Here is a 23,240-nt window from a genome sequence, read left to right as displayed (position 1 = left end):
GTACAGACTTCAGGAAGAAAAAAAAATACAGTATATTTACTTTCTGCATGTACTTTGTACATTGCTTACTAACTATAGTATAATACAAGTAATAATATGCTGTGGAAAGTTCTACTGTAGAATCATAGAATGGTAAGGTTAGAAGGGGCCTCTGGAGATCATCTAGTCCAACCCTCAGCATAGCCCATACAGGGATTGAACCCACCACTTTAGCATTAGCAGCACCATGCTCTAACCAACTGAGCTAAACCTGTAATGTAATGTGCATTTAGAAACTGGGAGTAAAAAATTACTCCTCTAAAATGATTTCATTTTCCAGGAACAAACACTTTTGGCCAGCTTGGTATATATGATTGGCCAATTTGTCTCTTCAAACAGCCCACCAAATTCAAAAGCAAAGTGAGCAGGCTTGGATTCTCGTTTTTTTGTAGACATTTTAGAATAAATGACATCAACTATTCCAAAGATAGGACACTGTGAAAGTATTTACGATTACAATGGATTTTACCAAACTAATTAAAAATCAAAATGAAAAAATATTATTAATGAATGCAGTAATACAACTTTCTTTCTCCAGAAGGCCATTGTGGTAGGTCTGTAGCCTACTACAGCAAAAGGCAGTTTCACACTCTTATCAGGAAGTCCTTAGTATACCAGAACCTGTAGTGTCAGCAATGAAATGCTCTGTAAACTCTGTAAATGGTTGTTCTAGCAAATGCATATATCCTTCTGAAAGGGAAAATGTTGCACACTGAAAATAAAATAGCAAAAGCCTGTCAGTGGATAAATACAAAATTGTTTGCTTTTAAAATAAGGAGTATTTGTAGTTTATAATAACTAATGCTTGTAGCTCAATATTTGTAGCAGTATTTGCAAATGAAAAGATAGCCTCTAGGAGATTCGTGTCACTTGCTAGAGCAGGCCTGGCTTTTCAGTGGTTGGAAACTCTTCTATTTCTGCTTTGGGTCTGCCTTGCCCCTGGGGAATTCCCTTCTTGCCACCACTGGTGTTTGGAACATCCTGTTTGTGTTCTGATACAGGCAGGAGGAGGAAGGAAGCTGTGTAATCAGAGGAGGAACAGTTAAAAAGGAAAGAGGAGTGAGGCAGAAGGGAAAGATCTGGCAGGGGAGCAATGGGCCTTTCCAGCAGCACTGGGTGTGATGTGGGTGCTATTACTTGGGATGCTTCTGCTGGGTTGGGTGAGTCCTCAGCATGTGTGGGAGGGAATTATCCTTTGGGATATTAAATCCCACTATGCTAAGTGCAGTACCATAGTGTATTGGGCCTATATGGTGGCAGGCCAAGGAATGGTGCATGGGACTGTGGTTTTTGGACATAGAGTTGCACTGAGATTTTGTTGTCTGTGCTGTCCTGTGGAGATCAGGTAGAGATGGGCAGGGGGGAGTGGAGAGTGTGAAGCTCGTAACTCTAAGAGGAGAAGCCCCAGTGCAGCACCCTAGTCTTCCAGGCAGCTGGGCACTCCATGTTTGGGGCCACTTGTCTTTACCTTGCCAGTTCATGATACATGTGGCCAGTTCCAACTTGAATCAGTCTGTTTATTTTACTGGTTCATCCTCTTTCTTTTGCAGCTGAGAGCACATTCTATTTTGCTTGTGATCTGCCAGGCTCATGATGATTGTTCCTCTGCCCACTCTTACACCTGGTCCCCCTTTTCTCTCCCTGAAGGTGGTGGCACAGACAGCAAACCTGTGGTACGCTACAGCAAGGACCAACGTCCCACAACTCTGCCCATCCAGCCCTTTGTTTTCCAACACCATTTCAGCAAGCCACCCAAGGCACGTGCCCTGCACAGCCATTTTGCTTCTAGCCTTTCTCAGCTCTACAGTTTGGCCAGCAACCGGTCTGCCAGCCAGCAGACCTCCTCCAATTCCCAGTCCTCAGCCTCAGCCACTTCAGCAGAGCAGTCAGTGGTGGCAGGGAGCCAAGCTCACAGCACACTCCTGACCCAGCGCTCAGCGGATGGAGCTGCCTCTCTCAATGATGGCTGCATTAAGAAGCCTGCCCCTGAGACAACTCGGCCATCCCCCTTGGGGAGTTACTCTCCTGTGCGATGCAACGTGCCTTTCTTCCAGAATGCGGACTCCTCCTCTTCCTCGCCCACTGCAGAGAGAGCTGGAGAGAGCCAGCCTCCCAGGAGCAGGTCCTGTCCCATCTCTGCCAGCCTCCTTCCCACAAGGTCTTCCTCAGCTGTCAGTGCCAGGCAGTCTGCCCAAGCCACCAAAGCTGATGCCATAAGGCAAAAGGAGAACCCCAAGCCAGTTCCGAAGAAGGAGTCACCGCTGGAGCCAAGCCCACCGCTCTCTGAGTACCGACTCCACAGTGGGTCCCTCCTGCCCCTCTCAGTGGGTGGTATGCCCATGAGCAGAGTGGGAGGCCCTGCAGAGCCCCAATGGAGGAGTGGCAGTGAGACCAGCAGCTCTAGTTCCCTGAGCAACATGGGCGTACGGCCCTTGAACGGTAGGTACCCATTCACCAGGCCGTGCCAGTCTGGGAGAGCTCTAGCACCCTCACTGTGGCTGTTCCCTGTGGCCTCTCATATAGCCACAGCTGAGGGTGAAGTTGTCCCTGGGTGCTGCAGTGCCCTACAGCCCTATCCAGGTCTGTCTGCAAAAGGAAGTCATATGCCAAGAGCATGACCCTGCAATCCTGATCTCAGGAGAAGCATGGGGCTGCTGATCCCACAGCTTCCTATGTCAGGTGCTTGCACCCCCAAACTTGCTCCCTCTGTGCCCCCAACAGTGAAGCCACTCAGGCTTCTGCGTTGCTGTGCCGAGCTGTGGCCTCCACTTGTCTGTCATGTATACATTCTAACATCTTGAAATGCTGCTGGACTGTAACTAACTTACTCTTTCTCTGTCCTTTCTCTTTATCCTCTCTCCCTGTTTTCCTTCCTGTATGGGGCACACTGCTTATGGTGTTCTAGCGAACCACCTATCCCCTCAAGCACTGAAGTGGCGGGAGTACAGACGGAGGAATCCCCTGGGCCTGGACCGTGTTTCAGGGCTGCCTGGCTTAGCAGGAAGCCTAGACAAGAGGCAGCAGGAGCCTCGGCTGAACCGGGGAAACCCCATCTTTGAGTTCCCTGGTACTCTCAACACCAGCCAGTTCCACAGCAGGCTGAACGGTGCGCATATTCCTCTTTGCTGGGAATATCTGGGGATCACCTTGGGGCTCAAGTTCAGCATTTCAGCCATGTCAGGCCTCATTTTTGCTCTACCTGCTCAAAACAGGAGGTAGGCTGCATCTGGACACAGTGGGGTTGAGAGGTACCAGAAGAAGGTGAAGATGACTCACTGATGGATACAAGCTGTGTGGGGCTTCCCTTATCCACAAGCTGAAAGTAATGAGGTCTGGCTCTACCAAATTGAAGGTCATGAGGAAAGTGAATGGCCCAAGAGCAAGCTCAGACCTCAGCAAGTGATTCTGGACTGTGTCCAGCTTGTAGCCTGTTTCTCAGCCTTTGGAGATCTAATGTCCAAGTATCCCAGGGTGTCAGCCCATCTGCCCCAGCCCTGGAAGCATGCTAAGTGCTAGGCTATAGCTCTCATGTGCTGGCTGGCAATATTACAGGGTTCTGTCTTCTCTTTCATGCTCTGCCATTAAAATCTTCCCCATCCTCCAAAAATTGTGCAGAAGTTGCTGTGAGGGGCAAACAGCTTTTGGCTGAATCTTTGTGAGTCTTTCAGGAAAAGCCTTGGGGTCTGTCTGTGGGAGGGAGAGTGTTCTTGACCACAGCTTCACATCATGAAGTGAATTCCCCAAAGTTCTACACCTCACATTGCCAGTCTCAGCAGTTTCTTCATCCCTCCTTCACTGGGAATCAACCAGATGGAAATTTAGCACATGGAAGAGCTCCTGCAGGAGTCTGACCTTGGAGATGGAGAGAGGTGATCCCAAGGAATGGGCAGAAGGCATATTGCTTGCTGCCTGTGTGGGATGAGTAGGGATTCTCTGTGTGCTCTGCTTTTGACTCAGTTCCGTTGCTATTGGGCCTATCTGTACAACAGTCCTGAGAGTCTGGTGCTATGAGGTTTTCTTAAGCACCAAGCATTGAAAATGAACCTCTTACAGTGTCTTCCAGTGTCCATGGTCTTCCGCCAAACTGGACCTAGATATTGGGTGGCCTGTGGAGTTGAACTGTAGAAGCTCATGTTAAAAACTATTGCTGAGGGAGTTACAAGCCTGTAGCCTTGCAGCTTTGTCTCAGGCTGGGGCAAACTAGTGTGAAGGCTCCTGCTGGTGCAGGTGCAGATTGCCGCTGAGAAAAGTGTAAGAGAGGCTTTGGTATAAGGATTTGGGGCTGATCCTTCTTCCCCCTATCTTGATCCTGCAGGACAGTCTATGAGGCAGCTCCAGCTTACCTACACTGATTTCTTCCCTGACTACTTCTCACTAGCAGAGAAACCCCCTGCTGAGTTCTGCCTCTCCCCAGATGGCAACACAGAGTCTATCTCCATTGACTTGCTACAGAAGAAAGGTGAGTTCATACTTCTTGTGTGGGAGTAGAGAAGTGTGATGTGGCAGAGCAGTGCTCATCTCTGTCTTACCTTATCTCTGAATAGACATATTGGTTTATTTCCCTGCCCTTCTCTGCTATTGGTGTCATACTAGATATCCCCTTGTCCTGACAGCTGTTTCCGTGGCAGGTTCCTGGGTTCTCTGCACTGTACCACTTGCCATGGAATACGTTTGAGGTGCTTGTCCCAGGAAGTATGATGAGAAAGGATCTTAAGTCCACAAGAAAAGGTGAAGAGAGTAGGCAGACACAGGAGTATGACCCTAAAGCAGGGCATGCTGCCACCCTGTTTCACTATACAGGGGTTAAGCTGTGCATTCATATGATGTTGCAGATGCTTCAGATTTTGTAAATTAGTTGAAAGCTTTGTTGGATTCTAAGCCATATGGAGAAGTGCTGATATAAATGGATATGAGAGATAAACCAGAACAGGGTATGGCTATGATGGGGCCTTGCTAGAGGCAGGCTTGTGTATGAGGTTGTTGATAGCTACCTCTGTATCATGTCGGAGAGAAGGGATGTGCAGAAAGGTTCCTGTGCTTCTACCAACTCTGTGTTGGCAATTACCGGATGGCAGCCTTCCCTCTATTCCACTTCTGTATCATGTTGATACAGTTGTCAGATGACCCACTGCTGGCTTGTTACTGAAAGTTATTACATAGCTTGCCAAATGCATGGCTCTTGCTTTGTCTCCATGCAGAATCAGAGCATTAAAGGACTCTGTACCTTGGACCCATCTCTGTTGCCAGAAGGGATAGTGCATGGAGATGATGTCTCGTGTCCTTTGGGAATCTTCACAGTGTGTCTTATGCTTCAGCCATTTCTAAAGCTTGGGTCTACAACTGAGCTGATATTTGAGTTAGGACAGGCTCTGCATGTTTTTGGCAGAGAGGAGACATAAGATGATCTTGGAAATGCCCCTGCTTGATTTCTTCATGAAGTGTTTGGCTTAGGTCTTTTCCTAGAGGCCTCTCAGGCAGCTCTTTGACCATGTTGTTGTCCTCTAGGTCTGGTGAAGGCAATCAACACTGCCGTTGACCTGATCGTGGCTCACTTTGGAACCAGCAGGGATCCAGGGGTGAAGGTAAGTGTTGCTTTCTCTATGGCTTCTGAGTGTCATAAGTGACGTGGAAGGGTGGATAGGGATTGACTTTCCATTCCCTCCCAGCACAAAACCTATGGGGCGTCAAACAAAGTGAGTAGCAGTAAAAACAGAACAAACAAAGGCAGTAGTACTTCATGCAGCAGATAATAAATCTGTGGGGATTCTTGCTGCATGATGCTGTAAAAGTTTACATAGGTTTAAGGGAACACTGGACCAATACAGGGAAGAGATTGGGTCTGCTAAACACATAGGAACCATGTCTAGTTTAGACAGTCCCTGAACTGAAAGTACTTGTCAGCTGGGACAGCATTAAAGAGAAGTATTATGTGTGTTGCTCTGGTTTGACTCTTTCTTATGGACTTATATGTGGCCCTTAATGAGAGAATACCAGGCCAGCTGGACCTCTAGTCTGAGGCAATACAACTGCTCTTTTGTCTCGCATAGTGGAGAGTTATGTCTCCCTCCTCAGCCCTTGTTGTGATCCTGTTCAGGCACTAGTATCAGAGCACAGTGAAGTATCCCCAGTCCCTTGACATACCACAGGTCTCCACGATGATAAAAGGCGTATCTGTCATTGCCCGTTGGTTCCTTCTCTGACACCCTTCCTGGGAAGACCTGTGTTAGTTCTGTGACAGAACCCTTGAGAAAGTGCAATGCCTTCTGTAGCCAGATACAACAGTAGCTGACTCTGCCATGGTTTTTACGCTACCCCTGTATCAGCATTTGTTTTGTTGTGGGGCTGGGGATAAATGAAGCAACAGTCTGTGCTAGTCATGGGACATCTGGAGCAGGTGGGTGTCCCCTGTGGCCCCTTGCCACAAAATCCCTAGCTTCAGAGTGTATCTAGGTTGCCTGTGGGACTGGCTATCTCCGGTTTGTGCTCCCTTTGTGTCCCGTTTCTGGAATAATACAGGCAGAACAAGCTTGCTTCTGCCTGCACCAGCCATTTTTTTTTCAGTCCTGAGACAGCCAGCTTGGCTCTCGTGCCTCCTCTCAAAGTTGAATATTCTGCTTTAGTCATGGGGACTCTGAGGCAGCAATGTTATACTGTTTGGACATGACAGCTGCCCTGGAGTACCATCCACAAGGACAAACTTGACTATGACAGATTCCAAACCCATTCAATCTTATCTCAGAGCGCAGAGTAACCTGACCCTAATTACAGTTATCACTGATGCAGAGATTGCTGTGTAGCAAAACTGGAGCTGTTTGGATTTCCTGACTGTATTTCCACAGCTTCTTACAAGCTTCACTGTGAATTTCCTATGCTTGCAGTATTGGTCTGGGGAATAATTGTAACATTTTCATGTTATTTTGCTTGGCAGGTCGTGCTGTATGTACAGCCTCAAATGGTTTTTATATGGGGTTTCATTATGCATTAGCATGCCAAAGGATGAGCATTCACCTGTCAAAAGGCAGCACCTGTCCCTGATGCTCTTACGCTCAATGGATTTGGCAGGATTATTCCTGACCCAGAAGTTCGGTCTCAGTTCAGGGCCCTTGTGGACCCATGCCAGCTGGCGGGTGAAATTCCAGCTCAACTGGTAAAAGCTGTGCTCGAAGCCCAACTGCCCAGGGCCACCAGAACGATGTGCAAGATGCAGGGCTGACCCATTTGGATTGATCCCTTGGTAATTCAAGGACTTCATGCAGCGGAGTGTGTCCCTGCTGTGCTGATGCTGGGCTCTTAAATTCTTCCTCACCTTGGCCTAGGCCCTGTCCAGCCATTTTGCCTCTATCCTGTTTATTTATAGTAATCCCTAGGAATTACAGCCTGGCATGTCACTGAGTTAAGTGTTCCTTAACCCCTCAGTGCTGGAAGCTCCTAGGTCATTTGCTGCTTTCTGCTTCTAAAATAGCAGCAAGAAAATATTTTATAGCAGCACAAAAAGTCCCTAGTCTCTTCCTCCTCCTGCAGGGCAGCCTTGCTATACTCTCCCTACTATATATGCTATAGGAAGAACTTCAGACATCTTTTCTAACTAGAGCATCCTCCTGCAAAGCTATTGCCTCATCTCTGACTGGAGTAGACACTGCAGGGAAGAGCCCAGGAGTGGTGTGTATGAGGCAGCAGGGGTGAAGGGGAAGAGCCATCCTGTTTCGTCTTGGCCTGGATATTGGCCTACTGGATGTCTGTGGTAGGCAGATGGGGCTATTTGCATATGTCAGTGCTCTGCAGAACAGTTACCAACTCTTTCCCTGTTGCATCTTCTCCCTTAGGCCAAGCTTGGGAACAGCTCCGTGAGCCCCAATGTGGGGCATCTCATCTTGAAATATCTGTGCCCTGCTGTCCGGGACATCCTGAGTGATGGGCTCAAGGCTTATGTCCTGGATATGATCATTGGCCAGAGGAGGAACATCCCCTGGAGTGTGGTGGAGGCATCCACCCAACTGGGTATGGAAACTGTGCTATGATGCCCGCCCTTCCTCAGCACTGCTGTCCTGTGGCTGGAGAAGTGCTGGGGAAAGTTGACTGTAGTGGTGGGGATGTAAAGCCATCAAAAAGGATAGGAAACCCTCCCCCCACACCACCGAAAGGATGTCCTTTTTCCTCCTCTCTCCCAAAAGAATATCCTTCTCCTTCTCTCTATGTTTCTAGGGTGCTTCTAGACTTCATCTTTAGCCTTGCACAACCACTATATAAGGCAGAGCTGTGCTCTAGCTTGATCTGTAAACAAATTTGTGCACACAACTCACTAGGTTTGAGCGTGCCCATATCACCTACATCCTCTGCTATTAACACCTTGCACCTTTGAGTATGGTAGTGACTAGCATTCAGAGGTTACAGACGGCAGGCCCACACTGATCTCTGCTTCATGAAGAGCTTATATACAGGCCTGGGAAGCCTTCTAGCCTGACTGCAGCAAATCTTCTGCTTTTGCTGTGAATGCAGAGAACCCAAATTGTAACCACTCGCAGCACAATTCTGTGTACTTGCTGATACTGATCCAAGGGTTGTGGTTGTCTTTGAAATGAGGAGGACACGTCCCTGGAGTAGTTTCATCCACTGAAACTCCCCCAAAGTTTTGGAGTGACAATCTGAGACAGACTATGATGCATCTCCCTTGTGGAGTCCAGCTGTTTGAATGGAGTGAATTTATCCTGGTCATCAGTGGAGGGGAAATGCACAAGCAAGCAGAGGCACCCAGGCCCTTCCTGCCTTTTCCTGAGTGCTCCTTCCTATGGTGCCATTTTGACTTTGCTGACCAGAACTAATCCCATCATTTTGCTTGTTTCCATAGGTCCCTCCACCAAGTTGCTGCACAGCCTCTACAGCAAGATCAGCCAGTACACGGAGTTGACCAACCACACCATGAGGTTCAATGCATTCATCTTCGGCCTTCTCAAGTAAGCAGACTTCCTGGGCTGACTGCATGTCACTTTCCAGGACTGGCAGCAAGTGCTGACCTCACCCGACACGCAGGTGCAATTGCCACTGGAAATATTTAAGAAATCTGGGAAGCAGCTCTCCAGCTGTGTGTGAAGGAACAAAGGAGCCATGAGCCTGAGGGAACTCCAGAGGGATCAGAACCTAACCCCTCCAGGCCAGGACTGAGAGGGGCTGGCTGCAGACCACTGAAAAACTCTGACAACTTATTTTAGTCCCAAAACATTAGGTAGGAGGAATCTGTGTGGGGATTCACGTAGAAATGGAGATAATGTATGCAATTTAAATTACTCCTGAAAATCCTTGTATTGCTGCTTCCTAGGATTGCAATGAATCCCAATATGTGAGGCTCTGAAAGAGAAATTTCCCTGATCCAGGACTCAAGGCTGACCCTTTAAGTCTGGATAAGGAGTGGGCACACTCAGTGTTAAACAGCAAGATGAAAGTGTTGTTCTGTCTCTTTCCCTGTGATGGGATGAGTGCTGTTAGGAAGCTCTTTCCCTGCTCCACTCTAGTGGTCAGCAGGAACTGACATTGGCAATGGAGTCCCCAAGATTTCCAAATGTTGGGAGACCCCTCATAGCCAGTTATGCTGTGCTTACCATGCCAGGGGTAGCCCAGCTCTTCTCCACAGGCACAGAATGCTAGCATTCTGGGGGCCAACCCTGAAGCCATGCTCTCATGTTTATAGATGATTTGCCTCTTCTGTATGAACCCTGCTCGGCAAAGTTAAGCTCTGCCAAAGACAAAGGTACTAAATAGTGAGGAAACTTGCTGGAAATGCTGCTATTTAGGGCCACAGTTGCACAATGCCTCATTTTAAAGCTAAAGGGGAAGGATGGCTCCTTGACAGGCTGGGTACCTGTGGTCAAAGCATGCTGATCAGAGTAAGCCACTGTCTTTTCACTAGATCTCGAGGTTCACAGGGTTGTGCTATGTAAATGCCCTTTTCTAGCCACACTTCTTGTAGAGCAGCTAGGATAATGAGGGTGAGGGGATTTGCACTGCTTCTTATGTGCTTGTTTTTCCTTCCTGCAGTATCCGGTCCTTGGAGTTCTGGTTCAACCATCTCTACAACCATGAAGGTAAGAGCCTGAGTGCTGTGTGGACTGGACTGGACTGGAGACCACATTCTGCATGATGTGAGCATAGATCTAAGTTCTGGGACCTGTTTGTTCCCAGGTGATCTCTCAGCCTACATTATTCCCTTCTATTCTGAACTGAAAAACTAGACTGTACCCAGCCCCAGTGTACAGGTTGTTGGAGGGCTGTTCAGCTACAGGGAGGGAGGTGGAAGTTGTACCCCGATGCGGGTTCCTACACCTGAGCTGTGGAGAGTCTGGCCAACCATGTCTGTCCTTTCCAGATGCAGCCAGTACCAAAGGCACATCCTTCAGTCTGCCCTCACAAGATTTGGTACCTTCCTTAAATTTCTTTATTTTTTGCAAATTTCTGCCCAGCACCTAGGAATCTGGGATGACTGGAGGTGTAAATGCTTGGCTGAAACCCTTCAAGCATGGGAAATGGAAAGGAAAACCTTCTGATAAACAAAGAACAGATTTTACTGGATGTGTCTCTTTTTTCAACTAGAAATGTATCTGGAGTGTGTAGACACCCTCTGGAGTGTGTAGACACCCAGCAGCTCTGACCAATCTACCTGACACCCAGAAGCAGCATGACTAAGTGCTAAGTGCCTAACAAGACATAGACACTCTTGACATGCTTGATGCCCTGTGAGTGCTGCGGGCTTGATGTGTGCTCAGCCCAGGCCCCATGCACTGCAAAAAGAGCCCAGCCTAGTGTCTTCTGGCAGGCTTAGGGGCTGACAGAAGATGACATTGCCAGTGCTGTGTGTATGCAGTCAGCACTTCTCCCTGGAACAGCCAGGAGAGCAGACATGCCTTTGTACTCAGAAGTGGGGCAGAAAACACCACCCTTGTCCTTGGAACAGAGGGACACCTTTACAAATCCTCCTTTTCCAAGTCTTTTCCAAGCCAAAATTAAGAGCTGAAAGGATGAGCCATAGCTACTGGTCTCTGGAGTCTGAAGGTTGGACAGAGGGGAAGGAGACAGGGTGCAAGTGCTGTCTGTGATGTGTTTGTTATTCTACTGGGACCAAATGGCCACAAACCAACTCTCTGGTGGAGAGGTGGTCAGTGGTGGTGCAGATACGGCCAAATGAAGTGCAAGGTGAATGTTCCAGATGGAAAGAGCTAGTTGATTTTCTGTTAGGATCCACAGTTCAACCCAGTCAGTTCCTTGAAAAGAGTTTATTCAGCTCTTCCTGAAACTCTTTCTCTGAGGGGAACTTGTGTTGGCTCAGTTCTGCAGCTCCTGTTCATATCTGGGAGGTGGAAAAAGAGGATCTTAACATGTGCCAACCCTTTTTGATGCTCTTTATTCACATGCTATGCCCATGGCATTTGTGATGGAGGTTCTCCTGGTGGATAGTCTGACAGGCAGATTCTGTCAAAGTTCAAGCTGCAAGAAGAACTGGAAACACCATCTGGGCCATTTGTCTACTCACAGAACGTCTGGTGCTCCCTGACTAGTGACACTGTGCTGAACCTCATGCTGCAGCCATGGTTGTGACCAGAAACTAGTGTTCAGACTCTTTTCCCCATAGCTTCAGTAACTTCTTGGTAACCTGGTAGTGGGCAAAAGGGGGTGAGGGCCTCTGATCTAATCACTGTCTTCTGCCCTACAGATATCATCCTGGCACACTACCAGCCAGCAGGCTTCTTGTGCCTGTCTCACAGTGTATGCCAGCCTCTTTTTGAGGAGCTTCTGCTACTGCTCCAGCCTCTCTCTCTGCTGCCCTTCAACCTAGACCTCCTTTTTGAGCACCACCTGATGCAGATGGGCAAAGAGCAACAACAACAAAAGGAGCTGCTGCGTGTGAAACAAGACCTACTGCTTTCTGCACACTCCACCCTGCAGCTGATGCAGACACGAGGCAGCAGTGAGGATCCTGATGGTTGCAGCACTGCCCCTGAGGCGTGTAGAGCAAGTGCCAGAGATGGTGACATGTCACCAGGCCACAGCCCCGACCAAGTTGCAAGCGAGAGAGTCAAGGGAGTGGGGGCCTCCTGCAGAGATAGTGACAAGGAAGAAGAGAGAAGGAGGGTGCGAGACAGCACTTGGGAGGGGAAGAAAGATAAGCAGGCAGGCTGGTGGTATCAGCTTATGCAGAGCTCCCAGATTTACATTGAGGGGTCAGCTGAAGGTTCAAAGTTTATTCGCTATGAAAAGAAGAAGAAGGCTTTGAGTGCTGTGCCCAGATCAGCTGAGGCTCTCAAGGCACCGCCCCCTCGTGAAGGGGTGGTGGAGGGTGCAGAGGCCTGCCCAATTACTGAAGACATCTTGGAGGAGAGGGCCAAGGCTGCCAGCAGGCCAAACCCTGAGGCTGTGGCAGAGCCCCCAGAAAAACCCCAGCAAGTACCAGCCAGTGAAGAGGCCAAGGAACGAAGCTGGCCCTTCTGGATGGGCAGCCCCCCAGATTCAGTGCTTACAGAGCTGAAGCGCAGCAAGGAGAAGGAGACTGGGACTCAGCAAAGGCTGGGGGCAGCAGCAGCCCCCCAAGAGGAGAACAGCACTAGTGCATCGGAGGGCAGCCAGCCCATCAAGTGGGGACACTTGTTCGGGTCCAGGAAGGTGCAAAAGGAGCCCAGACAGCCCAACAGGTAGGGACACGAAAGCCTTAGGGCTAGGAAGGGCTGGTTAACTTGGGATTGTTGCAGTGCAGATGGGAGTCAGGCCAACAGCCTAGTCCTGTGCTACATTATAGTAGTACATCAGCCCTGCCTGCCTGCCTGCCTTAATTCCACCCATACCACTGTTCCCCACTGCTCTCACCCTTTGTCTGTCTCCCTTACTAGCTGTCCTCTTGTGCCTGAGCTTGGCCACTGCCTACACTCCTAAGACCCTCTCGGGGGGAAGGTGGGGAGAGGCCTTTAGTATGGCTCTTGCTGCTCCATCCCTGTCATCACCTTATCTCTCCCAAAAGCACACACTAGGTGAGAGAAGAGCATGAAAATATTACTGTTGTTCACAACATGTGGGGAGGAGGCATAAAGCTGCCCAGTGTACCTGGAGTCTCCCAACTTTACTTCTCCATCTACACCCTGCTTGCTTCTAGCTACTAGAAATGTTGTTCCCAGAGCAGGCCATGGTGTGTCTGGAGGTTACTGAGCCCCCCTGCAGAATATATCTTGGAGACTGCAGTGCATGTTGTGTACACAGTCAGACTTACAGGGTATGAACTTGCCATGAAGCAACTGTTCCTTTCCTCCAGGCACAGTTTCCTGCCACTGCCTGCTTCTGTCTCCTTCCCACAGGTTGCCCTCTGGCTGGCTGAGTTTGGACAAGTCTGTGTTCCAGCTGGTGGCACAGACAGTTGGGGCAAGCATGCGGCGAGAAGCAGCCCCTGAGACGGAGCCCCAGCGGACAGAACCACCTGAAGTGTCACCTGAGCAGCGGCCGGCTCGGGGGCTGTCTCCCAACCCTCCCTGGTGAGCAGTGCCGTGTGACCATCCTGAAGGTGGCAGGGATGTGGTGGGCTGGGATTCGTGCTGCTTTGCCTGTTGAGGTTTGTCTGGTCCCTTTTGTACTCGTGGATCAGAGGCAGTTTAGGGCAGTAAAGCAGTTTTTGCTCCTATCCGCCCCAATTCTGCAACCTGCAGACAAGGGGAAGCTAGGGAAGACTTTTGTAGGGCCCTGTCACAAAGCAGCTGGGGGAGTTTGGCTGGGGAGGAGGCAGAGGAATTGCTTTGCTTGCTTCTTTGTGGCTGCACCGCTCCTTGGGCTGCAGTGGGATGAGTGCCCTGGGCGGGCTAACTCTTTCTCTCCCTCTGCCTGCAGTGAAGTGAAAGCTCTTTGCCATCACATTGCCACTGAGGCAGGACAGCTGAGCTTCAACAAAGGGGACATCCTGCAGGTCATTTCCAAGGTGGACGGTGACTGGCTGCAGTGCAGCCTCGGCTCCGAGAGGGGACTGGTGCCCATCATGTATGTCACCCACCCAGAGGATGAGGACTATTGACGTGGCTGGGAGGCTGAGCACAGTACCGTGAGCTGCTGAGGGTCCTCTGAGGGAAGCCCACCCTACCAGAGGAACAGACACAGCTTCTTGCTAGTTTCTTACCCTTCTTGCCATTACAGAATACAGTAACTATAGGTGGTTCCTTCCTGCTCCTCCTCGTGCAGCTGCCAAAGGCCAACTCAGCCCGTGGGGCCTCCTGCCAGCTACACGTCGTGTTGCCAGGCATCACCGTGCATGCAGCCACACCAGGAACTGTTTGAGCCCCCTACACCTCACTCCATCTCCAGCACCCGCAAGCCGTGAGCTTGTACATAGCCGGAATTCAAGCAGTCCCTGTCATAGCAGGTGCTGCCCCTCTGCCCAGCTCCATGCCACGCTGAAGGGTACAGGATGTTGGCTGCCCCCTTCCCAGGAATAGCAGTGCAGCCTGCAGCCTTCAGTATACCTGGTGTCATCAGCTACAGAAGTGGGAGCGCTGTGTGTTGGCAAGATCTCTGCAAGGCTCTCCCATGTTGACAGGTTGTGTTGTGGCTTGAGGGGGACCATAAGGTAGGCTCCTCCATTCTAGAGCAGCCCTATCCTAACCTATGATAATGGTGCACCATGTATTGTACCACACTAAGAGCTCGTATCACATGGGCCAGACATGGTCAGATGTCTCCCTGGGAGGGCAGGCCAGTCTGTGGCCTGGCAGTGCCACGATGCAGGGCCTTGTGCTGTGCCTGGCCATGGCCAGGTGAGGCAGGAAATGGTATGTGTGTGTGCAGGGCAAGGGGTTGTGTGGTGTTGTGAGGAAGGCGTGTGAATGTTCAGTGTTACGTAGGTCCAGAATGGGAAGTGGCACCCTGGGCAGAGATCCCCCATGCCCTCCACACTGATCAGGGAACCAGTGCCTAGGATGTCCTGAGATGCTCAGTGGAGAAAGGGGGACTAGGAGGGGAGGGGGTGAAGACAGGTCTCTGGATGCCCTTTGGAGAAGGGGGCAGTGCTCCCGATAGGTAGAACAGGGCGGTGTTCCCAGAGGGAGCAGGGGAGATGGGGTGGGGGGGAGGGATGATGTTCCCCATGGGGTAGGGTTTCTGGTCTTGCTGAGCAGTGCCGTGGGGCGGGGGTGGGGGGGCAAATGGGCCCATAGTCATGCACAAGTACAAGCAGCTGCTGGGGGTCCTGGGGTCCTTGGCAGAGCCAATGCCAGTCAACCCCTTCCTTGCCATGTTCATGCTACTCACTGGTGGGGAACAGTGTTAGTGAAAGGCCATGCCAGTATTTGGTGCCTTGGCCAGGTTGACACTGCTCACAGTGTCATGCCTGGGCTGGCTTCCCCATGGCAAGGGACCCTGGTCTTGCAAGGTTACCTCCTGCTTGTACATCGCTTAGCGGACGTTGCACCGTATTTAATTTGTATTCCCCAGTTAGAACAAGGTGTTTCGCCTTTATTTATTTCTTTATTTATGATGCATATTAATAAAAAAGGTGCTGATTGAGCTCCCTGCTGGTACACAGCCTTGTGATTTCAGCCTGTCCCTGGGGAAAGCCTGAGGGGGTACCTGTGCTGGGTCACCAGATTGTAGGCTTTATCCTGCCTCCAGCCACAGCCAACACTGGACCTTCAGAGAGAGACAGATTACCCCCAGCTAGCCTTGGCTCATCACAGACCATGAGAGAATGGAGATCTTAGTCCCCACCTGGCCCAGAGTAACAAATCCAGTCCCCATGTCATCCAGTTGCAGGACCAGAGGTCCTTTCCTCACCCCTGTGGTATATTTACAGACCCTGGTTGGACATGGCTGCCCCTGCTTGAGTCTTTTCTTTCTCTGCTCCTCTGGATAAGCCTTTGTGTTTTTGTCTGCTTCCAGCTCTGGCAGTGCTAGACTAGCAGCGCTGTACAAATCTGGAGACCCTGTCAGCTCTCAGTGCAGGAAAGAAGGCACTGGCAATAAGGGTCACCACTCCTGATCTTGCCATAAACCTGTTGCTGTCTGGGATCTCTTGTTCATGCTGAAAATGAATTGCTTTGACTTGTTGGTTCAGGCTGAGCTACGTCACATCATCTGATTGTGGTATGTCTCATCTGAGCAGCTGGGTAGGGCGGGGGTGACCCACCCTGGGGACTGCAGTGTCTCTTCAAGGGAAGTTCCTGCTGCAAGATGGAGCATTACTACACCAGGATGCAGCCCTAGGTAAAGCAAGAAGGGCTGCAAACACCCTTCCACTTTGCATCACACTGGCAGGCAGCATCATCTGGGGTTCCTTATGCATGCTTGGGGACAGGGAGGGCAAAGGTTTCAAAGAGGAATTCACACCATGCCCTACCAGGATTCTTAGTCTGGCATCTGCTTCTTGAGGGTGTTTAGGCCAAGGGCGTTGTGAGTAAGGTGACCGTAAGTATGGCCAAACTGGAACTTGTAACCTGTGGGCAACAAGGAGGAAGTCCTGAATAGTGTGGGAAGGAGGCAGTAAAAAGAGTGGTTTCAGCATGGGCCACAAGGCTAAAAGCTGGAGCCTAGGACAACCTGGCTGTGAGACTCCCTGGCTATGGGTCACTTGACACAGAAGGACTCTGGAGCATTAAACTTAGACTGCACAGCACAGGGTTCCTAGATCCTGCAGGAATGACCCCTTGAGAGCCCATTCATCCCTTTCCCTTACCCCCAAGTAGCTCTGAGGAGAGAGAAAAACTCTGATTAAGGCTCCAGCTTTTTTTATGAGGATATCATATTGGAGTTTGACTCCACTGCTGCAGACTGTAGCCTCAATCAGGTTTAAAAGTCCATAAATGAAGCAGCACAACCCCCTGTCCTAACCTAGGGAGGCTCAAAATGGCCACAGCTTGCACATGGGCTGCTTTAACCCTTCAGAGGGGTGCTGTGGGCAGATCTACTTACAAATGGCACAGGGCAGGCTGCTCTTCCCATTTGTGCAGGTTGGCCAAAAAGAGGAAGGAGTCTGTGTGCTCCCAAATGGGAATGCTGAGTCAGGCGTATGGCAGAAGAGGGAATTGCCAGCACCCTGTGTGCTATTAACAGACACGAAGTGCCAGCTTTTCCCACACTGACAATGACGGGGTGCTTGCTGCTGAGGCTGCCTCAGATGTGGTGAGCCATAGTTGAACAATTAGGGCATGAGAGGCTGGATTTGGGGTTGCAGCTATAGGATTTCTGGCCTTTGCAGTCTTTTCATGCCAAAACACTGTTGCTAGATTTAGAGGAGTATGTTGGGGGTGAAAGCTGATTTCTCCAGAAGGAAGGTGTGTGGCTATGGCTGTTTGCTGTTGGACACTCACCTGGGACATAGCCTGCGTAGTGAGGTAGCAGGCCCATTTCCACTGGATAGGTCTTTCCCAGGAGTGGGAGGATGGTGCTGCCTTCTTTGGTCTCATTCCTGCCACCTTTCTTCCGGGCCATCTGGCTAAACTCAAGCAGAGCCCGGTTGGCAGTTATTGGGTAGCCTGTCCCAATTAGGAACCGGGCACGGGGCACAAAGCCTGTGAAGCCTGCACAGGTTACAAGAGAGATCCTGTAATGAGGCCAGCACTGGCTACGTGCAGTTGTCAGAAGGCCTGGCACCCCCCAAGCCACCTAGGGGACATTTGGGCTGTACTGGGCCCCTCCCATGCCCACCTCTCACTCCCTCCAACTAGCACTCCTTGGGTATTGCCTCAAAGGGGATACAGAGAGCCCATCAGAGTGGTATCCCCTTACCATCCCACTGGTAGCCCAGCCCTGCCCCTCTCCTTGCAGCCTCACCTGAGATGAAATGTTTTTGGGGGTCATCATCTTCCATGGAATAGGGAAAGCGCTGCGACTGGAAGGCATGCAGCCACGCATATGGGGCAGAGGCTACCAACGCTGCTGCTGTGGCTAGGTGGCCCTGGTGGCAACCTGGCCCTGGGGGATCAGCCATGGAATCCTGGAGGGGACATGGAGCCGTGAGTACCACCAGGGGCAGGGGCAACCGGGCTAGGAGCCCCTGGTGCTGCCATGCCCTGGATCAGGCCCTGATCTGGAGAGGGTGTCTCAGCCAGCTGCTAGCACATGAGATTCAGCATCCCTCAGCACCCTCTCAGCAGGAATCTAGTGGCAGAAAGGTGGGCGCTTTGGGATACAGGTGGAGATGGAGGGAGGGATGGGTGCTGGCTGCTGATCCCAGCTCATGTGCCCACTCCTCACTGTGGTTGCAATGTGCTGTGTGCCATGGGCACAGAGCAAGGTGGGGGACAGCCCTGGGCTGATGGCAAGATGCGCACTCACCCCAGCCTGTCTCATATCACTCTCCTGTGCAGGGTCCTGTGACAACAGTTGTGTCTTCAGCCAGGCCTGTGCCTTGCTGGCAGCTCTCAGCCTTTGCTTGGCAAAGTCGCTCCTGGCCTCCTTGCAGATCTCAGAGTAGGTCTTGGCAAAGAAGTGCTGAGCTCTGGGGATGAATCCTGGGAGCAGAAAATCCAACACATGGGAAGCGAAGAAGAGCCTATTCATGGTACAAGGCCTGCTCCAGGGCAGTGGGGAGGGCTGCGGGACTCAGACATGGGGGAGGTAAAGGCATGGGATGAGAACATGGTTTTGGGGGTGCTGAGGGTGCATAGGAGCACAGAGGTACATGCCAGCTGGAGGAACATGTACCAGCTCAGAGGGGAAGACCAGCTAGTGACCAGGAGTCCTAAGGGACCTTCACAGCACACCCTCTGGTCTGCCCTGGGGTATCATCTTGTGGCTCCTGCTGTGCTTCACAAGGGCAAACAGCTGGGGACAGAGAAGCAGCTGGGATGCTCATTCAGGTAGGCTGGTACTGCAGTTCGCCACCTTGTGCCAGGATGGCTTCTTCCTACCTGAATATCCGGGGATGACGATGGAGCTCAGGGGCTGAGTGCCTGCCCCCCAGCAGGCTCGCAGCTCCCCTGGCAGGTCTTGGAGCTCAGTGTCTCGGCAGGACCAGCGAGTCGGCTGCAACACTAGCTGGCTGTGGTGTGAGGCCTCTGGGCTGGTCAGGAGCTGGAACGTCTGCTGCCCGTAAGTCTTCCCCACACTGAACTTGTAGTGAGGACAGTAACCAGTGTAGCTGCCATGGCAAAGTGAAGGCAGCCCCAAGGTTGGGAGAGTCACACTGGACAATGCTGAGTCCCAGCACTGTAGCCCTGCCATGCTCGCCCTTCCGCTTCACCTGAGCTGCCATGCTACAACTGTGTGTGTGTGTGTGTGTGTGTGCCCAGAAGCTCACCCTTGGCTGGGCAGGGATTGCTGGGAGGGTATGGACACCGGGCAGGCAGGTAGAGAGAGCTGGGATGGGGGTGCACATGGGGCAGGAGATGCAGGGAGAGCTGTGGTGATGTATGTGGGATAGGACAGGCAGTGAGAACTGGGATGGAGCTGAACATTTAGGCAGGGCAAGCAGGGAGAGAGCTGGGATGTTGATGCATACAGGGCCAGGACCCTCCCAAGCACAGCAGGGTAACCACACCTTACTCCTGCGGACCAATCTTCCCATTTCGGGAGATGCTGGAGGCCACAGGGAGCAGCCCTGCACAGCTGATCTCTCATGCCTGGAGCTAAAGGGCTGTGGGAAATGCACTGCAGCTGAACAGCACAGATCAGCTCTCTCAAGCAACCACCCACTCCACCAAAGACTATCTGCACCTCTAAACCCACTTGCCCCCCATCCTGGCCAGAGGGACCTGCCTTGGGTGCTCTTGGGTGCTGGCACCCATGGGAACAGCCTATTTCACATGGAAACATGCATGCTTGCCCCCCAGTCCCAGAGCGAATCTCTAAGTTCACAGTGGCCCTGGGAGAGGCAAGTAGCACCCTGGGGGCACTGAGATCGCTGAGGCCAGCATTGCCAGCGGGGAAGCAGCGGAGGTGGCGTTTCACCGTGCCACCTCGCTCCTTGCTGCAGCTCCTGGCCACAGAGGAAAGTTGCTATGGCAGTCCTGTACACAATGTCACTGTGAGCTGGTGGCTTTTGAGGCCCTAGGGAACTGTCCTGGTGACATCTCCCTCCCTTCCCTTCATCGAGAGAAAAACTGCTCTGGGTGCCGGAGAAGCTGGCAAGGGCAGGGAGCCCAGTACTGATAGGAGGAGGTGAGAGGGCTTCTGGGGAGTGCAGGGCTGGCCTGGGAAGCAACAGCAGTGCCCAGTGGGGTGGGCAAGGGCAGCCCTGCCTTGGGGGAAGCCCTGTGGGCCTTGGCACAGAGGCCACCCTGGGACAGGGGTCCCTGCACAGGGGTACAGCTGCTTCCCTAAGACCAGTTAGTCCAGCACTGGCCACTGTGCTTACCCAGGGATGTAGTGGGGCTCAGGAGTCATCAGGACCTGGCTCATCTTCGAGGTAAAGGCTGTGGCCATGGCTTGCAGGGACCTCTCTGCCTGGCAAGGTCCTGGTCAGGAGCAAAGCAGTATTGACAGTCTCTCAGAGACTGCTGTTCTAGCTGGGCAGGTAGGATGAATGCTGAAGGGCTGTGGACCAGGAAGGGAGGAGCTTCCTGAGCACCAGCAACAGCCACGCTGCCTTGGGAACAGCCTGGGAGAACCCGGCTATGGTTACACATGAGGCAGGGCAAGCAGGGAGAGCTGGGACAGAGAGGTGCACAACTGGGCAGGACAGGCACAGAAAGCTGCGATGAGGATACACCTTTGGGCAGGACAGGCAGGGAGAGCTGGGATGGGGATGCACATGGGGCAAGACAAGCAAGGAGACCTGGAACAGGGGTGCACATGGGACGGGAGAGCTGGGACAGGAATGTACTCAGGGCAAGACAGGCAGTCCCCAGGGTGGGTGCAAGGCCTTGGTGGCCTACAGGCACCCCAAGCTAATAGAGCTGCTTTTGGAGGGGCTCTGTACAGCTGAACCAGGATGTGATTAACAGTGTCAGAGGAGAGACCTGCAAGTCATGCCAGCACAGGTCACAGGAAAGCAGAGGGTGTCTCATCAATCAGACTCAGTAATAGCAGAGGATAGTAACAGTGCCACATCACAGTGATTCAGAGGCATCTGTTTGAAAACAAAGAAGCTACCGCATTAACATGGCACCTATTCCAGGCACTAAAATGCAGGCCAGTGGGGAAGTATCAGAGTGATGGGAAACACAGGCTCATGCTCTACTGGATCAACTCTTGCAAGAGCTGCACGCAGCAATGAGCTTAAGTGGTAACAGAGGGGCGGATATTGACTCAAAGGAGCGTGGAATGCAGGTGGGCACACGTGTCTGAAGCAGTGTCCTGCAGGCTGTAACACATCCCCAGTCTTTGGGAGGCTCCACGCAGAAGCCATGGGGTACGTAGAATATCCGTGAGTGTGTAGGATACAGCCCATACATCTGGTTGGTGATGGGGATGCTGGTGGCTTCATGACTGTCACTCTCTGAATATTGCAATATGACAGGGACATCAAGCCAGGCATGAGCTCGTGTTTAGCCCCAAGAGCTTTGTGCTTGCCAAATAAAGTTGAATGTCCATCTTTTGGGCTTGCCCAGTTGCAGCATAGTCCACCTTCTCCAGCTCTTGAAGACAGGGCTCCTGTGCAAGGCCATGAATGCTGGAGCATTGCCTAGTGGGGGGCAGGTGGAGGGAAAAAGGCCCCCCAGCACTACAGTCTTCATGGCCCCAGGCTATCTTTAGAGTAATCACATCTCTCCTCCCAGCCCCATCCCTCCAGGGCCTCCAGGCTGCACACCTGGTGCAATGGGCAGCCCAAGTTTTGCCTGATATCTGGCCATGGATGTTTCCCTTCATGCTCTGGAGGCTTTCCAGGGACAGGCTGGATCCTTGCATGCAAGTAGTCATGGCCTGCGGTCACAGAAGCCGCTTCCTTGGATCAGTGAGACCCTACTCACAGCAGTAGCCTGGACACGCTAAGGTAGGACACTGCAGCTGGGTGCTCAGTCTGGGAAGCAGAATAGTTCCTTTTCAGCCAGAGGGAGGACAGTGCTGCGACAGCCACACTGGCTTGGGACTCAGCTCTGAAATCATCTGCTGATACGCAGATTTCCTGCCTTCCTGTAATCCTTTTGCTGACTTTCTCTTCACTTCAGTTCCCCACATGTACAAAGAGCCCCAGGATGTTTCCTTTACACATCTTTTAGCAGTAGGTAGTGTTACCTCAGTGACCACAAGTGGCTTTCACGGCCCAGAGACCTTCTTTTCCCTTGCTGCAATGCACACAGGACACACTCACTTCAAGGCAAGAGTCAGCCAACAGAGCAACAGTGAAGCAGGGGAGATCCAACCAGCAGCCACCAGTACAGCAGCCACTGGTTGGTCTCTGCACATCAGCAGCTATGAGCGGTCCTTGGATGACAGTACAGGGGAGGTTTAAGGGAGGATTTGAAAGCCTCCAGCCATTATTGGAGGGCATTGTGCACTGGTGTAGTGTGCATGGAGCAAACACAGACTTCTAGCTGCAGGCAGGAGCCCAGGACCAGGCAAGAGCCCGGTTTGCAGGGAGGAAAGGGCCCACATGAAATGAGCATGATTTCTGAACTCAGGAGTGGGGATGTTAGGCTGACAGTAAGCTGTAGCCTTCATCTCACAGCTCACTCCAGGAATCATTTGCTTCAGTTGCACACAGCTGGTATCTCAGCACCTGCCCATCCCTTTGGGAGCAAGTAGGGTGGTGGTGGTGTGCAGCGCTGGTGGCCCAAGGTTGCCCAAGGAGATGGGCTGGCTGACTGACAGCAATATGGACATGGTTTCTGATGACAGGGAGAGTATGGAGCAGCCCCAACACTGTGGAGGAAAGAGGTGGTGAGGCCTTCAGGGACTTTGCAAACTGCCCTTTCTCCAAGGTATGGTCTAACATGAGCCCATTGATGGGACCTCCACTTTAGAAGAGGGTTGCAGACTCCTACTTATCATGGATACACTTCAGGAGATGGAGATCACAATTAAAAGGAAGAGGCAGGCTGTAACACTCCTGGTATTAGTATTCAAGTAGCCAGATGGCTGGTTTGCAAAACCAGAGGCAAGGTGTTGATGTGCGGCTCTTCCACATGTGCCAGAAGTTCAGGGAGGAAGATGGGGAATTGAGCACCATGCAGGACTCAGCCGAGCATGTCCTTACCAAAAAGCTGTCCGTTGAGGGTAGCCGCAATGAACTTCATTTCAATGGCTCTGGGCAAGCACCAAAGATTGAAAAGTCCGATGCAGCCTTGTTCAGCTTCAGAAAGGGGAAATGCATG

The 23,240-nt window shown here is 51.6% G+C and overlaps 2 protein-coding genes across 5 annotated transcripts in view; one reads left to right on the top strand and one right to left on the bottom strand.

Moving 5' to 3' along the window:
- RUSC2 (RUN and SH3 domain containing 2) overlaps positions 1-15,096 on the top strand; it is a 64,385-nt gene extending 49,289 nt beyond the window's left edge. For 3 of the 4 annotated variants that reach the window (XM_062599648.1, XM_062599649.1, XM_062599647.1), the window contains exons 3-12: positions 1,687-2,478; positions 2,945-3,145; positions 4,355-4,498; positions 5,545-5,621; positions 7,863-8,037; positions 8,885-8,990; positions 10,069-10,115; positions 11,738-12,713; positions 13,368-13,541; positions 13,891-15,096. In XM_062599648.1, coding sequence (XP_062455632.1) covers positions 1,687-2,478; positions 2,945-3,145; positions 4,355-4,498; positions 5,545-5,621; positions 7,863-8,037; positions 8,885-8,990; positions 10,069-10,115; positions 11,738-12,713; positions 13,368-13,541; positions 13,891-14,071 — 2,873 coding nt within the window. In that variant the 3' untranslated portion in view covers positions 14,072-15,096. The remainder of the gene's footprint in view (positions 1-1,686; positions 2,479-2,944; positions 3,146-4,354; positions 4,499-5,544; positions 5,622-7,862; positions 8,038-8,884; positions 8,991-10,068; positions 10,116-11,737; positions 12,714-13,367; positions 13,542-13,890) is intronic. The other variant, XM_062599650.1, reaches the window with a different exon arrangement.
- Positions 15,097-16,392: 1,296 nt separating this feature from the next.
- CIMIP2B (ciliary microtubule inner protein 2B) lies at positions 16,393-20,409 on the bottom strand. Its single transcript, XM_062600519.1, has 6 exons — positions 20,342-20,409; positions 18,897-19,126; positions 18,322-18,497; positions 17,818-17,980; positions 17,355-17,564; positions 16,393-16,481 (listed from the first exon to the last, which is right to left on the bottom strand). Exons 1-6 carry the CDS (start codon positions 20,407-20,409, stop codon positions 16,393-16,395), a joined length of 936 nt encoding a protein of 311 aa, XP_062456503.1.
- Between the last annotated feature and the right edge of the window lie 2,831 nt (positions 20,410-23,240).

Source organism: Rhea pennata, chromosome Z (assembly GCF_028389875.1).
Source record: "Rhea pennata isolate bPtePen1 chromosome Z, bPtePen1.pri, whole genome shotgun sequence".
Taxonomy (NCBI): Eukaryota; Metazoa; Chordata; class Aves; order Rheiformes; family Rheidae; genus Rhea; species Rhea pennata.
This window is presented reverse-complemented; position numbering and strand designations above follow the sequence as displayed.